Raw genomic sequence first — 17,285 nt, 5'->3', positions numbered from 1 at the left:
CAACTTTACGACAGCTAGATCACTTTTTATGTGCCACTACATTGAAACAATAACATTAATTTTTTATACTGTTCCTAAAAAACATTTTAATAACACTTCGACTCAAAAGAAAGCAGACAAGAAGGTTGTTTACGCCGTTTGCGCGCCTTGTTATTACCCATGATGCACTGTTTGTAAAGCGGAAAAAGAGCGAAGCTGTGAGTGATCAGCGCGTAGCGTGCAGTTGTTGTAACTGCGAGAAAAGACATTTTTGTTCTCATTCCTTGTCAGTTGTCATCAACGCAAAGGACATGTCTACTGTCGAAGAGACTTCCGAGCTGAAGGGCGGGCACCCTCCTGCAGGTATCAAAAGGAGCGGCACGTTTCTTGTTCTCGTGCATATGGTCACTGCGATCGACACGTTGCAGCGTAGTGGTAATGCATAAAACAATGGCACTTGCAAACTACGCAAATATGTAGGTTGCTTCGAGTACTGTGGCGCTTAGAGATGCTGTATCCTAATAGCGCGTGAGTGCAAGGCTGTTTTTATCGCCACCACGGTTGCTCCAACGTCGCAGTAATGCGTACTCGCGCATGTGCGATGATGGCACCGGACCCCCCCCCCCCCCCCCCCCCCCCACGTTGCGTAAGAGGAAGATGGCTTTGTGTATTTAGTGCTTGGCAGCCGCATTGCCCTGTGTGCTAAGTAGTAGGCATCACGCGATTTTTAAACGTGAGTAGTGCATACGTTGCAGTGTTTGGCCTTGTCACTTATCTTCCCTTGCGGCTCGCACATCGTGAAGCGTTGCTCTCACTATAACCTGTTTTCAGGTGTCCTCGAGAGCCTGCATACGTAGTGGGGAAGAACCAGTTTTGACACGACTCGGCAGCAGTAAAAGCTTCTAGCATAACCTTTATGACGTGGAAAAATCAATTTCGTTACGCATGTAACTAGTCGTAGGCTTCAGGGCGGCAGGAAATGCCGCCCATCACTACCGCATTTGTCCGCTGTTATCCAGTGTTTTGCAAACGACTTCGATTTTGCGTGTGACGGCGTAAAATTCAGATAAAAATGTCTGCATGGCTAGCTTGAAATGCCAAGAGCAGCAGCACGCGTGGGTTTGGCTTGTCGGGAACCGCTCCCACCTTTAATGTTACACTTTGTGGCATTTTTGTCCTTCATAAACGCTCAGTAACTTTCTTTAAACTAAACAGTAACGCGTTCTTGCTTGCTTGAGACATTTTAAAGACTGACATCACTTGATGCAGTCCAAGTGCTCTCTTTGTTTAGAATCCATGGATAGGAACATCAAAATATTCCATTATGGGGAAATATGCCCTTGCAAGGTTTTTGTTGTACCCCTGCAAAGTACACCATGCTTACATGGATTAATACCTGTTCTACGCGAGCATTTGGAAGGACGTTTGAGTTAAATGACCTTCGAAATTTTAAATGCCTTTTGATCTGGAAGGAGTTCTGATTTATTAGCAGTTAAAAGTTTCCGCGTTCGCCCGCCATGATTTGGTGTCGCCACTGCTGCCCAGTTTTGTTCTTGACAAAAAATTTAATTTTAGGGTTAAAATAGGCAAAAAACAACTAGTATTCAAATTGAAAACAATCTATGAGCGTGCACAAAACAGCCAGTTTTGATATATTTTTTCGCACAGCCGGTGTTGAGAGTACTGAGTTACCTTGTAATCACAGAGTGAGCGATAGAGAGAACAAAAACAAGTGAAAGACTACGAAGGTCGTGCACTTTCAACACCACGTTTTACTCATAAATAATTTTTTGTAGTTACGTAATGCAGAAATTGTGCCCGAGAGTACGACCATTCGCGTTTCAACGTCTTTGAGAACCTCAAAGGTCATTGTAGTGTTCGTTTGAGTCAAATGGCATTTTAACCAAAGGCCTTTGGAAAACGTGTAGCAGCTTAAAGATGTCATTAGAGTCAAATGACATTCGACACGAAGACCTTCAAAACGCTCGTGTAGCATAGGTATTAATCAGTGATATACATATGTGCATCCTTTAGTGCCTGTGCTTGTTTCAAACAAGATAACTATTTGCACATGCTTGTGGCATTTCCTGAAAGAAGTGCAAAGCTAAGCAGATGGGTGAAACTCCCCATGCAGCTGAGTCTGCTTGCCAGAAAAAGAATGGGTTTTCCTACGCATTTGCGTAGGAAAGAAAAGGAAGTCGTGGCGTACAGTGCTTTGAATCGGTAACCGAGGCAAAAAAAAAAAAATCAAAGCCCCTTTCTTGAGAGAAAAATAGTTCAAACGTGAAGCTTTCTTTCATGCAACCAGAGTCAAAGTCCAAAATCCAAACTGCTTCGACCATGTTGGAATGGTGCAATTAGACAGACGTGGGCTTCATAACGCGAGGGACCAAGGTTTGATTCCACCAACAATGGGAAGCATTTTTTTATTGAGGCATTTGATGTGCCTTTGTGGAAACCCATTGTGTACGTTTGCTTTCTGCAGTGCGTTTTGGGCATAACGATTTGGATTTTGAACTTTGAAGATAATGGCTTTCGACCAGAGAAAGCTTCGCGTTTCAACGATCTTTCACTGCACCCACAATCGTCGTCATCGCCTGAGAAAGTTGACTTTCTTGCCGTGCGTTTTGGGGCAATGTCACCATCAGTGAGGCATAGAAAGCTTCGCTTCAATACCATATAAACTGCCTTGAAAGTGGGCACCACATTAGCTGGTGTCCCTTTGAGGCAAAGAGAGTCGAAGGAGAATTGTTGCCTCACAGCACCATATTTTCTTTGGCATATGGAAGTAGCAGCGTTTTCGTAATTCAGCATGTCACTTCCATACACAGAAAAAGCTATATCCAGCACAGATCAGAAAGGCACACCAGAGAATAGAGAAAATGTACTGTCCGGCTATCTGCAAAAGACAACCCTGTGTGAGCATTTACTAGCCAAGCTTGTGATCCAGCAGAGAACAACTCCACGTGCACCAAAGCTGGCAAGCTTGGTGTCAGGAATGCGATGGGCCAGCAGGTTAGTGTCAGGAGTCGAGCTGAAGTGTGAAGTCCAGCCGCAGCTTGAGAGAAGTTCCTTGTTTACATACCAGTGTGCAAAATGCATGTACAAAAATAAAAATGGGCCTAGAGTATCTGGGAAACGTGTAATAAGCTCTCAGCAAACTCTGTTCTTTACTTTCAGTGAAGGCTGGTGGCATGCGCATCACACAGCACAAGCCAGGAAGTGCTACTCATGAAAAGCCAGCGGACCTCAAGAAGGATGAAGGGGAAGAAGAATGCGAGCAGGTCTCAACCAGGCAAGTTGGGCTGCTCAATCGAGATGGGGCCTTTTTTTCTTCTTCTTCTCCCCCTCTCCGTGATTATACTCGGTGACAACTTAAGAACGGCACCGGAAGTTGCTGCTGTGCCTTATCACCGTAGCCGGATGTTTCTCCGCGCGGCGCAAGTAGGGCGTTACTGGGAATATTTTGAACATGGCGTGAGCCGTTCCCGTGATTTTTTGGACTTAATATGCTTATAAACGACTCCAGTGATGACAAACAAACTGCGCGAGACAAGGCAGACGATATCACGCATTCATAGCAAACCCCTTTCAAAACGCGCGCGCACTGACGTCACGGGTCCGGCATTTTGGTGGAGTGATACACTACATGAGGTGGTGCCGTTCTTGCGTTGTAACCGAGTATAGTGTTGATGGCTGTAAGGGAAATTTTTTGCATCCCCATAGTTTGTATTTGTTAAGTGTGATACGCAACTTTTTCTACTATTGAGGGAATGTGTGTTTAACGTGGGTATTGGCAGCTTTTCCTAGGGAACGTCCTTCATTCAGTGCTGTGGCGGCCTAGGGACAGGAAGAAATAGGTGCATGCACTTGTCAGCATTTACTAGCACAGGGGTGCAGCAGCTGCACCAATTGTACCATTTTGATACAATTTCATATTTTTGGGCCAAGCTGCGCCACATTGCGCCAAAATGCCTGACTAGGCGCAAAATTTGTTTTGCACTCTAGCGAATAATAAAGAACGTGTTGGCAACCTGAGGTTTGTACGTAATCCAGTCCAATCCAGTTGCGCAGACAGGCGGACAGACAGCCGATGCCTTCATGCACATAAATGTTCATACATATAGTTTCATATACTATGAAGCTATGTTCATACATAATCCGTAGCCTATGCCAGCTACGGATTGTGTATCACAGACAACCCAATCTTGATAAGCATCTTCAGCTATCTGCTTAGAAGTGCGTGCTGTAAACCTAGTGCACACGGATAATAGCTGAAAACCAAAGCGTGGAGTTCGGCACCACCTTCGTGTGCATGACCGTCAAGTGCACCACGGAGCCATGAAGTGTGTGTCGCTTGCAGTAGAGAAAGCAGCTTGCTGTATCCGTGCACGCAGCCACAAGCCGAGCAGGTGTGAGTAATTCTTTCATGGCAAACGCACTGGTACAGTACATACAGCAAGCACCCTTGTGGTGACACCGTGGGCTTTGTAGGCAACACACTGCACGAAACTAGCAATTTGTATCTAGTGTAGCCAAATGCTGCTCTGGTGGAAGAGCTATTTGTTATGCAATGAGGTTTGGGCTGGTCATTTATAAGGGCACATACTTTAGATTACAAATAAAAGTATTGTTGGCAGCTTTCATACCATTCTTTTTTGCTTTGTTTTCTTGGGTTGCTTGATCTTGATGAACCTGTTATGCAGATTTTGTTGGCTTTCTGGAGAATTTGTCGGTCACAATTGCAGAACCTTGTCCACTACTGCTAAAGCATGTCTTAACCAGCTTCAGATTGTTTGCACATCTTTTGTATTACACTGCTTGAAATTTGGGATTTGGTGCTCCAAAATGAAGGTACATTTTTGTCGTAACCTGCTACAAATTTGGATTTTCCTGCTCCAAATCCCAGATTTTCTTGCTCCAAAAGTTGCTCCAAATGTAATTTTGGCTGTTGCACCCGTGCCAGTGCTTTTGCTGCACTCCTAAGTAGCCTTAAACAGAGTTGAAGCATTCACATTGCTTGCCGTAAATGTTTTAGCGTGCTTCTGAAAACAGTCTGGTGCAAAGTGTTTTTACTGGTTTTGTGAACTGCAGGCTATTTTTGACTTGTTGATGCAGTGCTCTCCTGCTTCCCATTGGCCGAGTATAAATCATTTTTCGTGTACTGTCAAACCCAACCACAATGTGCAGCTAACTTCTCTGACAGCGTGCCATAACATCTGCCACATTTAGCAGTTCCTAAAATTCCAGCAACAGTTTGTTAGTGTATTAGAGATGGTTATCACTACTATGGCATCTATTGGCAGAGAAGGTGCATTTTCCTCATGGTAGAAGAAAAATTGCAGGCTTGTTGATGCCATGTTTGATCTAGTGAATGGTGCCACTCGACAGTAGTTCTTGCGAGCATATGCATGTAAAAGTAAACGTTCTGATAGTCAACTGGACAACACGTGTACTTCTATGTGAATGCCGGGTTAGAATGAATAAATAAAGCTGTATGACTTGATTATATTGGTTTCTGGATTATATATAGTTTAAAAGAAAACTCTTCTCGTTCAAGTAAGAGTTTCAAGGGAAGGGAACATGAGAGCTGCTGTTGCTTAGAGTATCAAGCGTCAGCAGCTCACTCTGCTTTATGAAGCTCTTACCGTACACAGGCCTGCAGTCGAAAGCAGTAGAACAGAACAAGGCAACACTGTTGCCAATTGTACTCTGCAGCCTAGTCCCCTTTCGCTGGTTGCTCACATGTCTGCAGATAACGCTGTTCTGCCAAATGACTTGGCAGATTAAACGAGCTGTGGCATATTTTTCCACTTATGAGCCCGAGTTGGTCATACCAACACCTGATTGTTTTTGCCCACTTAGCAGCCTATAACAAAGAGGCAACTGCTTGCACTGGTGTGTTCAATTGCGGGTATGACAGCGCACAGGCAGTGTCAGTGCCTGGTCTATAAGTGACTCTGCAGCAAGAATTTTGTTGTGCTTGTTTTACCTCACTTGCACATTCTCCATTTATTTGCAGCCCTCCCAAGCCGCATTTGATGATTTCGGGAGTCGTGGCCAGGGTATGAATGCTTTGCATCTTCTTCAGTCGTTTTGTCCTAATTACTGAGAGAATTACTGAAAATATACCTGCTCCCTACAGAAATAATATTGCATGGTTAACTATTACCATTTCATTCCCTGAAAATGCAATTTAAAATTTTTCTGATATTTTTTATGCTACTGGAATGACTTTTTCTGATCCCATTTAGTTTTCTTGTTACTAAAATTCTTAGTTGTGTTTTTGATGTTGCTGATTTTAGCCCAACTTAACTTGATCTCAAAGCATGGATTATTTGTGTTTCAGGTAACTTCTTCAATTGTTGCACAGATATTTGAAGTCAAAGTTTTATAGTTTAAACAAAAGTTCTGCCTTTTACTGTTGCTTGCCTTTCCACCCTCCCCCCGTGTTGGCGCATCCCATTATTCATCTTGAGGATTATGGCCACTCTGGATAAGAAAGGCATGCTGAGTGCATTGTACAGTCAGCCTTTTAAACAGGTTGCTGAACACTAGAAGCAGTTTCTTGCGCATGCTTCAAGCATTTTTCTATCAGTTGCTCAGTAAACATTTACAGGAAGTCCAATTGACCCTGTTCCCAGTTATGTTTTTTATAGAGTGTATGCACTGGCCCCTTGACCACACGGTGGCACTACCTGCGCGGTGGCGCAGACCCCATTTGTGTGGTTGCACGCTTTCGCGCGGGCAGCGCACTTACCGGCGCGAAATGTGGTTTGCAGCGTGGTTTTGGTAGTGGTGGCAAGCTTGTTTGTGTGTGCGGTGTTTTTGCTGCATGATTCGTTGTTGTAAGACTAGCCAGCTGTGTTTCCACTTCTGAGTGGTGGAGTGCGCTATTTACGCTTCCTACAAACGGACTCGAAACATACCGCACGGCGAACTCTCTACGCTTGTCGAGTTCTTTGCTGTCATCCCCAGCTTTCTCACTCAAAATTCCGACCGCTCGGGAACCCAGCAAAACCACCCCAGGAAAGTTATATTTGGCATAAAGCAAGAAGTCAACGTGGAGATAAAAGCTCCAAAACAACTTTCCAGGATTCTGACTATTTTTTGTGTAATTCGCTGTCAAATTTTGCTCTCCATGCATTTGTATGGGCAAGTTTCCATGGCTCTGGAGCTTAGTCACGGAACATGCTAGACTTGAAACTGTGCACACAGCAAGTTTTCACCCCCAATATTAGCTGTGCGAAAATATTTTACATTTCCTTGACAACTACTGAGTAATCACAGTTAAAAGGACTGCCATGAGCGGGAAAGCTGCACATGTCCAAAGCAGAAGCACCCAAAGGCGCACCATAGCATCGGTGGAGGGCGCTTCAGGGCAGTTTGCAGGATTATGTTGTCATGTTAGGCTGGAGGGAATGCGAAAGAGGGAGATGTTACAAAGCAGTCCCAATAGTAAACTGAAAATGACCTGGTGTGTGCGGTCACTCACTGGGTAACGTGCCGTCGAAGCGTTTTTATGCACTGTTCTAAAGACAGCGCTTCACTGCAGGGCGATGCTGATTTTCCGGCCGAAGCAGTGCAGGCCTACCACAACAAGCCTCAGGCATCTCATGAGTACCGGAGTGGCCCCGCCAAGCCGACCATTATTCACCAGCCTAGGAAGTAGGCAGTCACCTACTTTTAAGCAGTGTGGCTTTTTCTGGTTTTGATAAGGTGTAGCTTGCGCTTTGTCATTTGGACCAATTTCCTTTTCCTTGTTTTCAGTGCTCAGTCAATACTGATGCCTGTTCGTTTCTAAGCTGAAGACGGTCTTGCTTTTGCGGAGTCCGTGTTGTTTCAGCGGCTTTCCAGCTGTGAAAGGGCGGAAAGTCGACAAGTTGCAATTTTCGGCAACTACAATTCTTGGTACTTGGTAATCTTTTTTTAATCTTTCTTTGACTTTGTGGACAGCACACTGTGCGTACGAATACCTTTTTTGCTTTGTTTCCTGTCTCATGCCAAATGTTGTTTGGTTTATTGTGGTAGTGTTTTCATTTGAATAAACCTGTGGGCTTGGCACTTCTGAGTTGCTGTTGCGTCATTGTACGATACATTATACACCAAAGTAACATTGACCGCTTTAAAAACCGTTAAAAGGGTTTACCTGTCGTTTATAACACGGGACAAAACTTGCACTAGCTTTTTCCCGAAGAGCAAAGCGTTTTCTTGATTTTTATTCATATGACATTTGTACTTTGCACTAGCGGAGTTTTACAGTGCAGTGCTCAACTGAACTAGTTCAAATGCAGAAAGTTGAAATTGCAAGGGTGCAATCATACGTTGGGTTCTAATTTGGGGGAAAAAAATCGATGATAAAGTGCTTATTTTGTTGGCTGCAAGTGGTGAATTATGATGAAACAAGCTTTGAAAGGAAACTTGTAGTGAAGGTTCTACTCAATTTCTGAAAGCACGACTCGAAAAAGTCACACACACATCCTTGCCACAACTGTCTATGTGGTGCTCGTAATGCATGCGTTCCTCAGAACTTGGTCGCTACTGTCGCTACTGTTTCACATGTTTTTTTTTTTTTTTACTATTAATAACGTTCTATATATTTTTTCATTCTTTGTGTAACATTTCATTTTCAGACCATGCCTCAATATCACCACCAGATTTTGGGGATGCTCAGAGGAATTCAGGGACATTATGGACGACACTGTGCTGCCCTCACCCTTTTACACATCAGTTAGTAAATACCCAAGATTCTTAAAACATCAGTGATGTGTATCATAGTCAAGTTCTTTTCAATGTTCCATTATTTTTTTTTTTTTCAATTTCTTTGCGCAGGGAAAAACTATATTGCTTTCGAAAGTATTTTCAGGGAATCTAAAATCATTGCTGGGCACTGGTTTCATATTACCGTAAAGATGTGTTATGCATACTGTCAGTGGTAGTGGACCTGACTGGTGGCTCTCGCATAGAGGGCTTCCTTACATGAACCTGCAGCCTTGTATATCTAGGGAGAATACTGTTTTGAGACATTAAAATTGTTAAATATTAAGGGTAAAATTTTTTAATGAATATGCTATGAAGTAAATTTTTTATTCACTTTGGTCATATGTTAGGATGGTCAGCCTGGTATGATAACAAACGCTAGTCTCCTCCTTGCTACCTACCTCCGACCCTCCTTCTTGGTGAGGACTGCAGCGCTCGTTGCAAAGCAGTCCTTTTAAGTCAAAAGCAGAAATACCCAAAAAAGGTTTTAGTTTGAAACCTGCTCTTGAAGCAAGTGGACGCTCATAGGTGTTTCACGGCTGAAACTTGAAAGAATAAAACCCAGCTAGAAATTTTAAACTGTTGCTGAAGACCAGAGCTTTAGTTCCTGGTGCTCTGATGGGGTATCAAAAAGGGGGTGAAAGCAAAAACTTGCATGGTGACGGATACGTCGTAATGATGTATGGTACTGGACTAATATGAAGCTTTTCACTTCAATGCAAAATACCTCTTTATTTGTTGTATATAAATGTAAGAATGTGCTGTGCAGGTGGTGCAGTAAATGCTAGAGTGGTGATGGTGGTATTGGGCTGCATCTAACATGAGTGGTGTAATTGCTACGTTGCAGCTTCCGATAATTTTACTTTCCAGAAGCAGGATGTCTGTGGAGACCGTTCAAGCCATGTCTGCCCTTACTTGAAATCGAATAAAGAATATTGTAAAACACCATGTGGGCTAAAGTTATAATGGACGTTGTACGAAGTGATGGGTTGGGTCCCAGTATTTTAGGTTTTAAACAGGAAGTGAATGTGACTGTGAGCACATCCCATCCACTTTCTGCGTCTCTTTTTGTGCTGGCAGAATGGACCTATATATATTGCTAATTTGCCAGATTTTCGATGCTGTTCTGCTAAACTGCTGGCGACACTAATTTCCAACCGTGCATTTCGTGAATGTATGGCAAACTTCTGATAAATATATTAGGCAAATTAGTCCATATCATCTAACAAGCAGTGGAGAGCAAAATCAAATGAGCGCAAGACAAGATATGTACTTTTCCTAAGGTAGCAAGTATCTGAATTTGGGAGGGGCTGTTCGACGAGTCATAAAGGGTTCATGTTTTCCAATATGTTTGTGACCGACCCAGCGGGGAGCTGACTGCATTTTGCTGGTGTACTTCAGTTCACTCACTGGTGGATGAGAATCAGCTACAGATTAAATGAGATGTTAGCAAAACCACTTAGTAGCATTTTAATCAAGTAAGAAAAGCATTGGTGGCATGATTGTTTTTTAAGGGGGCAGACTGGTCTTAGAGCTTTTTTTTTTATTTACCAACCAATTTTCATGAAACTGCACGGCATTATAGAGTTTTTTGGGCTGATTTCAAATCTGCCATTAGATTTTTTGTAAGTTGATTATATTTTGAGTTGATTAATTGCCATTATTTTGGGTCACAGTTACAAAATAACCACTCCATACAGAATGGCAGTTACCATGTGGCTAGGCAGACAAATGACTAAAGAATACAAAGTAGGACGAACTTTTTTGATTCAGCTATTTTTGGTCGTTTTACAACACAGTGAACTTAGCTTCTCCCGTGCTCTGCCAGAAATGGCTCGCAGGTGGTGCCACTTGAACACAATAAGAATTTTCCAAAGCCTCCATTTGAAAAATGTTTCCAACATTGTATTCTCCACCCATTTCAGCATCAGAAGCAAAAATAATTACAGTTGTACGTGCTCTGGGTGCCGAGATATCTGAGGGCGAAATGCTAGCTTTGCATTGCAAGAAAAGTGCCATTTCACCATCGAATTCTGCCCTAACTGAGCTGTAGAGTGCACTTTAAAATGCTATAATATAAAAACAACAAAATATGGTGCCTTTTGATGAGTAAATTTACAGACTGATAGAAAAATGGTCGTGGAGGCCGAAAATGCCATTTTTCAGAAAACGCTTTTCTTGACCGTTTTTCGGCTCCAAAGACCCAACTGCCCCCTTAATGTAAAAGCAATAAATCACCCGTTGAGCAGAAAAACTGACAGCAATGTTCGTAGCAATGAAACAATACAAGAAAGAAAGGTGGATTGTTAGCAAAAACAGTCATCGTTGCTGTTGAGCTTTGAGGTCTAAAACCGGTACAACGTAGAATCAGTTTGATGCTTGGCACCAATGAATGCTGAGCTGCTGGTGCCACAGCAGGAGGTGCGGACGGGGATGTCGGCCAGCCTGATGCTGTACATAAAACTTCGAGGTCTAACATTTCACCCAGTACCTGCAGCTTGATGCCATGTAGGCCTAACAAGGGTGATGGCTGAAGCTCTTAGTCATAACAGACGCTAAAGATGTTGATGACGTGTGATAATGAGAGGACACGGGATATCTGCATATACCACGCCAAGCTTTGCACTCCGCCTGCTGCTTCACGCAGTGGTGCTGCAGTCGCGCACTGTGTGTAACACGTTGCTGCACTCCGTGCCAGTGCTGCGGCCAATTCTGCTCCTGGCGACCCCAAAGAAGTGGCAGCGCCCACAATGTCGGCATATCAATAGGACGTTAATTGTTTCGCATTCACAACGCATAAGAAATGGTTAGGTGTTCTCAGAGATATTTTTTATGTACAGTGCTGCAGTGAGGCACCTCCTGCAGGTGCCCTTCCCTCTCACTTTGACCAGTATAGGTGCAATTGACTTGTGGATGTGGTACCTTTGGCTAATGAGAAGCTATTGTTTTTTGTTTTTGTCTGGCAAACATTATGTTGAACTGCGGCGCAGTGGACTATATACAGTTACTTTTTATATAGAAAAAATCACCCCTCCCCCTTCGTTTTTTTTTTATGGTGTTTTCTCCGTGACTGGCTAGCAGATGCACGAGAGTAAGGGTTTTAACCTTTCTGTCTAGCTTCGCATTGCACGCCATACTCTGGTAGGGTACAGAGTTGTTGTGTGGTGCAAATAAAATTATGAACTGTGGGATTCAGCAACGTCACTTCTGCGTTTCAGCTGAAGGAACTGTCGCATTGACAAAGAAGTAACCGGACACGACGTGCGCTTTGAGCCCCAGAGTTATCGCTCTCGTGGCATAACCGCTTCGAAGAAGCAGACACCGCAAGGTGCTGGGGCGCCAGCGCTGCCCATAGTACCATTGGCTTGCATTAATCACGACCGGCTTTGGTGACGCAATAGAGAGGATTTTGGCTTTGCCTTCATGTCAAGGAACTCGTTTTCTTCACTTTGCATGCCATGGTGGCTCATCAGTGGCTAAGCGTACGTTGTGCTGTTGAGCTCTAGGTTGCGGGTTCGGTCCCGGCTTTAGCAGCCATTTTTCTGATGGAGGCACAAAATGTGCCCGGAGCGCCTGTGTGAAGAGGTTTCGGCACATGTTAAAGATTCCCAGGTGGTCAAAATAACCTGGAATCGTACGCTGCGACATGCCTCATATCCAGTTGTACCTCCGGCACGTAAAGCCCCGACATTTTGAATGTACCTTTTTCCAGTACCGGTCCTCCTAGCGGCTGCCACAGTGTACCTGAACTGGAAATAAAGCACACCCCCAAAAATGTTTGGCTTTCGGGGAACTTGTGCATGAAACATTCTCGTTCTGCACACCCACCCGTCACCCGTGCCTTCCACATGTCACTGTAGCAGGCGCACACTTGCGTGACTTATCTGCAGTGGCTGAAGCGCCTCTTTTTCTTCACTTTTTTTTCATTTTCGTCGATCCCTCACTGGTAGCCATGTGCTTGCATGCAGTGCGGTCAGCCTCAAACAGTCTTTGCCCCTTTCCTTTGAAAGCCTTTTTTGTGTGCACGCATGAACTCACTGCGAACTGTCCGAAAAGAAATAAAAACGTGCAGCCCTAGGAAGCATAGCCATTTCCCAAGCAGCAAGCTGAGGGAGCGCCCTTTTGTTTATTTCGCCCAAGGCACGAGGATTGACTATCCGTGCCGGTGCCAGCCTTGTCCCCTGCCATGGCGCCAGGTCAGCCAGGGATCAATTAATCACGTACCACGACATAACTACGCATTATTGCCTCTCTTGCCGTTGATACCCTCCTGCCCACCCTGAGCTAACCAACCATCAGGAGTGTTTATGGCGACTCCTGCAGGCAAACTCTTTGGCCTGCCGAGCACTACTGTATTGCACTGACCCCTCGCAATTCTCCTCGCCAAACTGTCCACTCTGTGGGGACCTAGCCACACTGGTCCACTCTATGTGGGCCTGCCCTCGAGATTCCTTTCCCTCCAGGTAATGACAAGCAGTGGTAGACCTTGGGTAGACACCCAAGGTCTACCAAGGAGTTACTAAGTTACGATTCAGCCCACTCAAAGCTGGTGAAGAACGGTGTTGCTTTTTCTTGCATTAAATCAGCTTTGAACAAATCCTGCGAACATTTCATGGAACAGAGTGTCGCTGCCCAGGTAGACAGGTTAAGGACAGCCGGGCACCCTGATGACTCTGTTCGTTTGGCTTGTGAAAGGAATCGCCGGGAGATTAAGAAGGCTGGAAGCGTGGCCCGTGGGGAGGAAAATGAAGTGGGTTCAGTTCCTGACAAGATAGCTGTCATTCCTTACCTACACGGTGTATCACATCGGCTGAAGAAAGTTGCTTCCAAATATGGCGTGCGCGTCGTCTTTTCAGCCCAAAACAAAGTGGCTAAGATTTGCCCTGCGGTGCAAAGGTTAGCAGACAAGAAGGAAAAAAGGACGGATGGCTGTGGGATAAGACATGGCATTAAATTTGTTGAGTGCGGTAAGGACGTTGTGTATAGTATCCCTTTCAAGTGTGGAAAGAAGTACATTGGTCAGACGGGGCGCTGCCTGAACGTTCGCCTTCGTGAGCATAACAGCTCATTAAAAGGGGCGCCGTATTCCCATTTGGCCATGCATTGCAAGAAGTGCACGGGCCGTCCGGAGTTGCCACTCACGCTCACTGATGGAAACCAAAACCACGAGGAATGCGCGTGCCATCCGGAGCTACCGCACACCACCGTTCTTGACAAACACCGTAAGCGGGCAACAAGAGAGATAATGGAAGCATTTTACATCAAAAAAGAGGAAAAAACGTGTGTCAGCCAGCCTTCTGTTTTGCTTTCAGATGCCGAGTTTGCTTTCTTGGATAAGGGCTGATAAAGTGTACCGTGCATTTTTCGGAGTATGAACACGTGCGGTTTGGTTGTATGCAGTGTTTTTGGTGGTTGTTCCCCGTGATTGTACAATATTGTAGATTGTACTGTACGTTTGTGTTGGCGGTGGCTTAGATTGTGTGTATATATTTGTGTGTTTTGACGATTAAACGTTTCAGTTGCTAGTAGCGCTTCGTCCCGTTTGTCTTTCTTGTTCAAGTTTTGTTTTTTGCGCTGTTTCCCAATATGAACCTATACCAACAAGCCCAACTCGCAGTTCTTCTAAAAGACAAGCAGTGGGAGGGAGCGCTGGGCAGCTTCCCATTCTCGGACGTATTTCAAACCGTACGAGATGTGTGAATGTAAGGGAGATGCGGTAGATCGTGCAAGCATTGCTAGTATCTCGTATTGTATACGAACTTCCTTACCACCCGGTCAGTCGCACCCAGAGGCTTGCACTTGAAAGGCTTCTCGATGAAGCACGACGCCAGGGTCCTTCAATGCCTTTCTGGTCATGAAACTTCGCCGTCACGCTATGGGAGAGCTTCGTGCGCTGCCACGCCGCGGCGCTGGTGTTGATCGGAGGGCAGCCGGGGGCGTGGACAGAGCTCGTTGGGCAGGGAACGGACACGGAGTAAGATAAAACAGACGCTCGACGCCTTATCAGCAGTGCGCTTTCGCTTTACGTGTCGTGGGCCGCTCAAATGGACCTATCATTTCGTGAGTGGCAAAAAAATGTGGTGCGATTGGGCACGCGGCTACTGCGTTCCTGCCGGCCGGTCTGGCTACAGACCAACAGCGGCCGCCCGATGCCCTCCGATCTGCGGTGGCGCCACTCGCGGTAGCCTCTGTTCCCGTACGAAACTTGGCCGGGAGTTTCATGACCAGAGAAGCATTGAAGGACTCTGACGACGCATTGTCACGGGACTTCCCCACTACACCCATCTCGAAGTGCTGAAGAGCTGCAGCCTTATCAATGACTTTTCCGTGGTCACAGACACTCATCGGCACACGCAAGAAGCCTGGCTTCGTGCAACAGAGGCTGGCCGTGACACCCTTCGCCATCGAGGCTATAACACTAGTGTTCTACCATTACTCCCGCGATGCGGACCTCTGTGGGAGTACATTAGCATTACAAATGGCAAGCCACTACCCGTTCACATGGGACCTCGTCACGGCGGTCAAAGTGCAGCCCATGCGAAACGTCACGCCCGCTCCACACATGGCATTTAAACACCAGCGCGTCATTTACACGGACGCTGCTATGCCCACTACGGCCAAATCACACATTGTGTACGCCACCGCCTGGTTTGATGAAACTACTAGCCCACAGCACACAAGCTGAACTGCAGGCCATTTGACTATGTCGACGCAGCTCTCCAGGAAGACCTTACGAGCTCCCCTGTACATCACCATGTGTACACGACTCACAAGCAGCGTATTGAGCCTGTGCCAATGTGCAATTCACCAGCTCCGTCATTGAAGTCATTCACCGCAAAGTTCTGAAACTCTGGAAATCGGGTAATGGCTTCACACTTCACAAGGTGCCAGCACACTGCGGCATCCTCGGAAATGAGAAAGTGCATCGAATAGCACATGGGCATCTACTCTCCGTGCTAGCTCGGAGCCCCTCCCCAGTCGCGACGACGGCATCCTTGCCCGTCCCTCAAGAAGAAGCCGATTCCACGGCTGAACAACAACTTGGTCAAGCCCGCCGAACAGCTTGCCTCACAGCCATGGCCAACCCTCTCCACATCCCTGCAGTTCCTTCCCGTGAGTTCTCGCGGCAGGAAACTGATCATACGGCGTATTCAGACGGAACACTGCTCACACCGTTTTTGCTCCACCGTTTTCATCGCCATGGGGCCACTCCCATTGTCCCGAGCACCTGCAGCACTTGCCATATCAGGGCAGACCTACAACATCTAGTGTGGGGCTACCCCCGCTACAGTATTCCTCGGTACCGTGCCTTCACCAACGTGCCACTTTGACCGTGGCCCTCGTCTCTCCACTGTTGCATCCAGGCCGCTGACGCAGTAAATGGTGGCATAATTATCCTTGCCCTTTCCCTACCAATCCCCCTACAAACCCTACGATTATCCATAGCAGTACCCAATAAGCGCAACAAAATAGAATAAACGTGTTTTTAATCAATCCATCAATCAGACCCAGAGGTCCAGATACTTCTGGTCACCCGCGCTGACGTCGCCACCGGCCTCAAACTCCACACCGCTCCCGTAAACCCAGTTGAGGCTCAATAAAGTTATCTCTCTCTCTCGCCCGAGGCTACTGCCAAGAATGGCGGACCGGCAGCCCGCGCATGCGCAGATCGCTACTGGAAAAAGGTCCATTAGTTTCGGCACCACCTGACACAATGCAGATGAGTGCACACTTCATTTAAAGCCAGCAAGGCTTGTTGGGCAGGGTGGTGACCAGATCTGCCAGATCAGACCCGAGCTGCCCGGCGTCCGCGCGCCCAACGCTCTGCGTCCACGAAAGGGAGAGGTGGTTTTCGGGGGCATTGCTACATGCAGTGGTCCTGGGTATCTAGGACACCGCAGGCCTGTCATAGAGGGGAGGGATAGGAAGAGGGGTAAAGGTGAAGACGGTGCAAGGCAGAGTGCGCGTCTCAATGAGATGCCAGAGACACTCTTTTCAGCCCCACAGAACAGAGGAGCGGCAGAGTGGAGAAGGCGGTGGAAGATGAGGTAGTGGGATGGGATGGGATCTCTTGGAAGAAGAGGAGCCGATCGCGGGCTGGGTGGGCCCCATGATGAGCAAGGTCCGGACCAGTCTCTCTCAAAGTATTGAGGGACTTAGCTGGTCCGGACCGACTTGGAAGGTGAGCTCTCGAGCGACCCGGTGAGCGACCTCGTTGCCTCCTACCCCCTTAATAGCTGTTGACCACATCAACTCCGTGGGGAAGTTGGAGGATTGATGCTTTTTTTAGGAGAATCCTGAGAGCCAGGGGTGAGATGTAGCCTCTTGCGAAATTCCGAAAGGAGGGGGATGGCCGGCTTTGCAGCAAACTATTATGAGTTCAATTTATTACAAAATCAATTTACTATTACAAGAACAATATCAATGCTATTTCTGTTCGTTTCAACGACGTTTATTTGGTAAATCATATTTTCCCGCCGGACTAAACCTTATGTTTCTTGTAAGCCAAGCCAAGTCGTTTGCGGCCATCATGAGTCATGACTCTT

General features: G+C 46.1%; 1 protein-coding gene across 2 annotated transcripts; it reads left to right on the top strand.

Moving 5' to 3' along the window:
- Positions 1 to 119: 119 nt before the first annotated feature.
- Positions 120 to 8,050, top strand: LOC144155820 (death-associated protein 1). 2 transcript variants are annotated; one of them, XM_077687494.1, is made up of 5 exons: positions 120 to 197; positions 271 to 342; positions 3,160 to 3,274; positions 6,002 to 6,044; positions 7,535 to 8,050. In XM_077687494.1, the coding sequence occupies exons 2-5, from the start codon at positions 291 to 293 to the stop codon at positions 7,649 to 7,651; spliced, it is 327 nt and encodes a 108-aa protein (XP_077543620.1). In that variant the 5' UTR covers positions 120 to 197; positions 271 to 290; the 3' UTR covers positions 7,652 to 8,050. The 2 variants fall into 2 exon arrangements, with proteins under 2 accessions (XP_077543620.1, XP_077543619.1); XM_077687493.1 differs by having other exon boundaries at positions 156 to 342.
- The last annotated feature ends 9,235 nt before the right edge of the window (positions 8,051 to 17,285 follow it).

The sequence above is a fragment of the Haemaphysalis longicornis genome, unplaced genomic scaffold (genome assembly GCF_048455015.1).
Source record: "Haemaphysalis longicornis isolate Haplotype H1 unplaced genomic scaffold, Haemaphysalis longicornis Haplotype H1 scaffold_1, whole genome shotgun sequence".
In the NCBI taxonomy this organism is placed as follows: domain Eukaryota; kingdom Metazoa; phylum Arthropoda; class Arachnida; order Ixodida; family Ixodidae; genus Haemaphysalis; species Haemaphysalis longicornis.
This window is presented reverse-complemented; position numbering and strand designations above follow the sequence as displayed.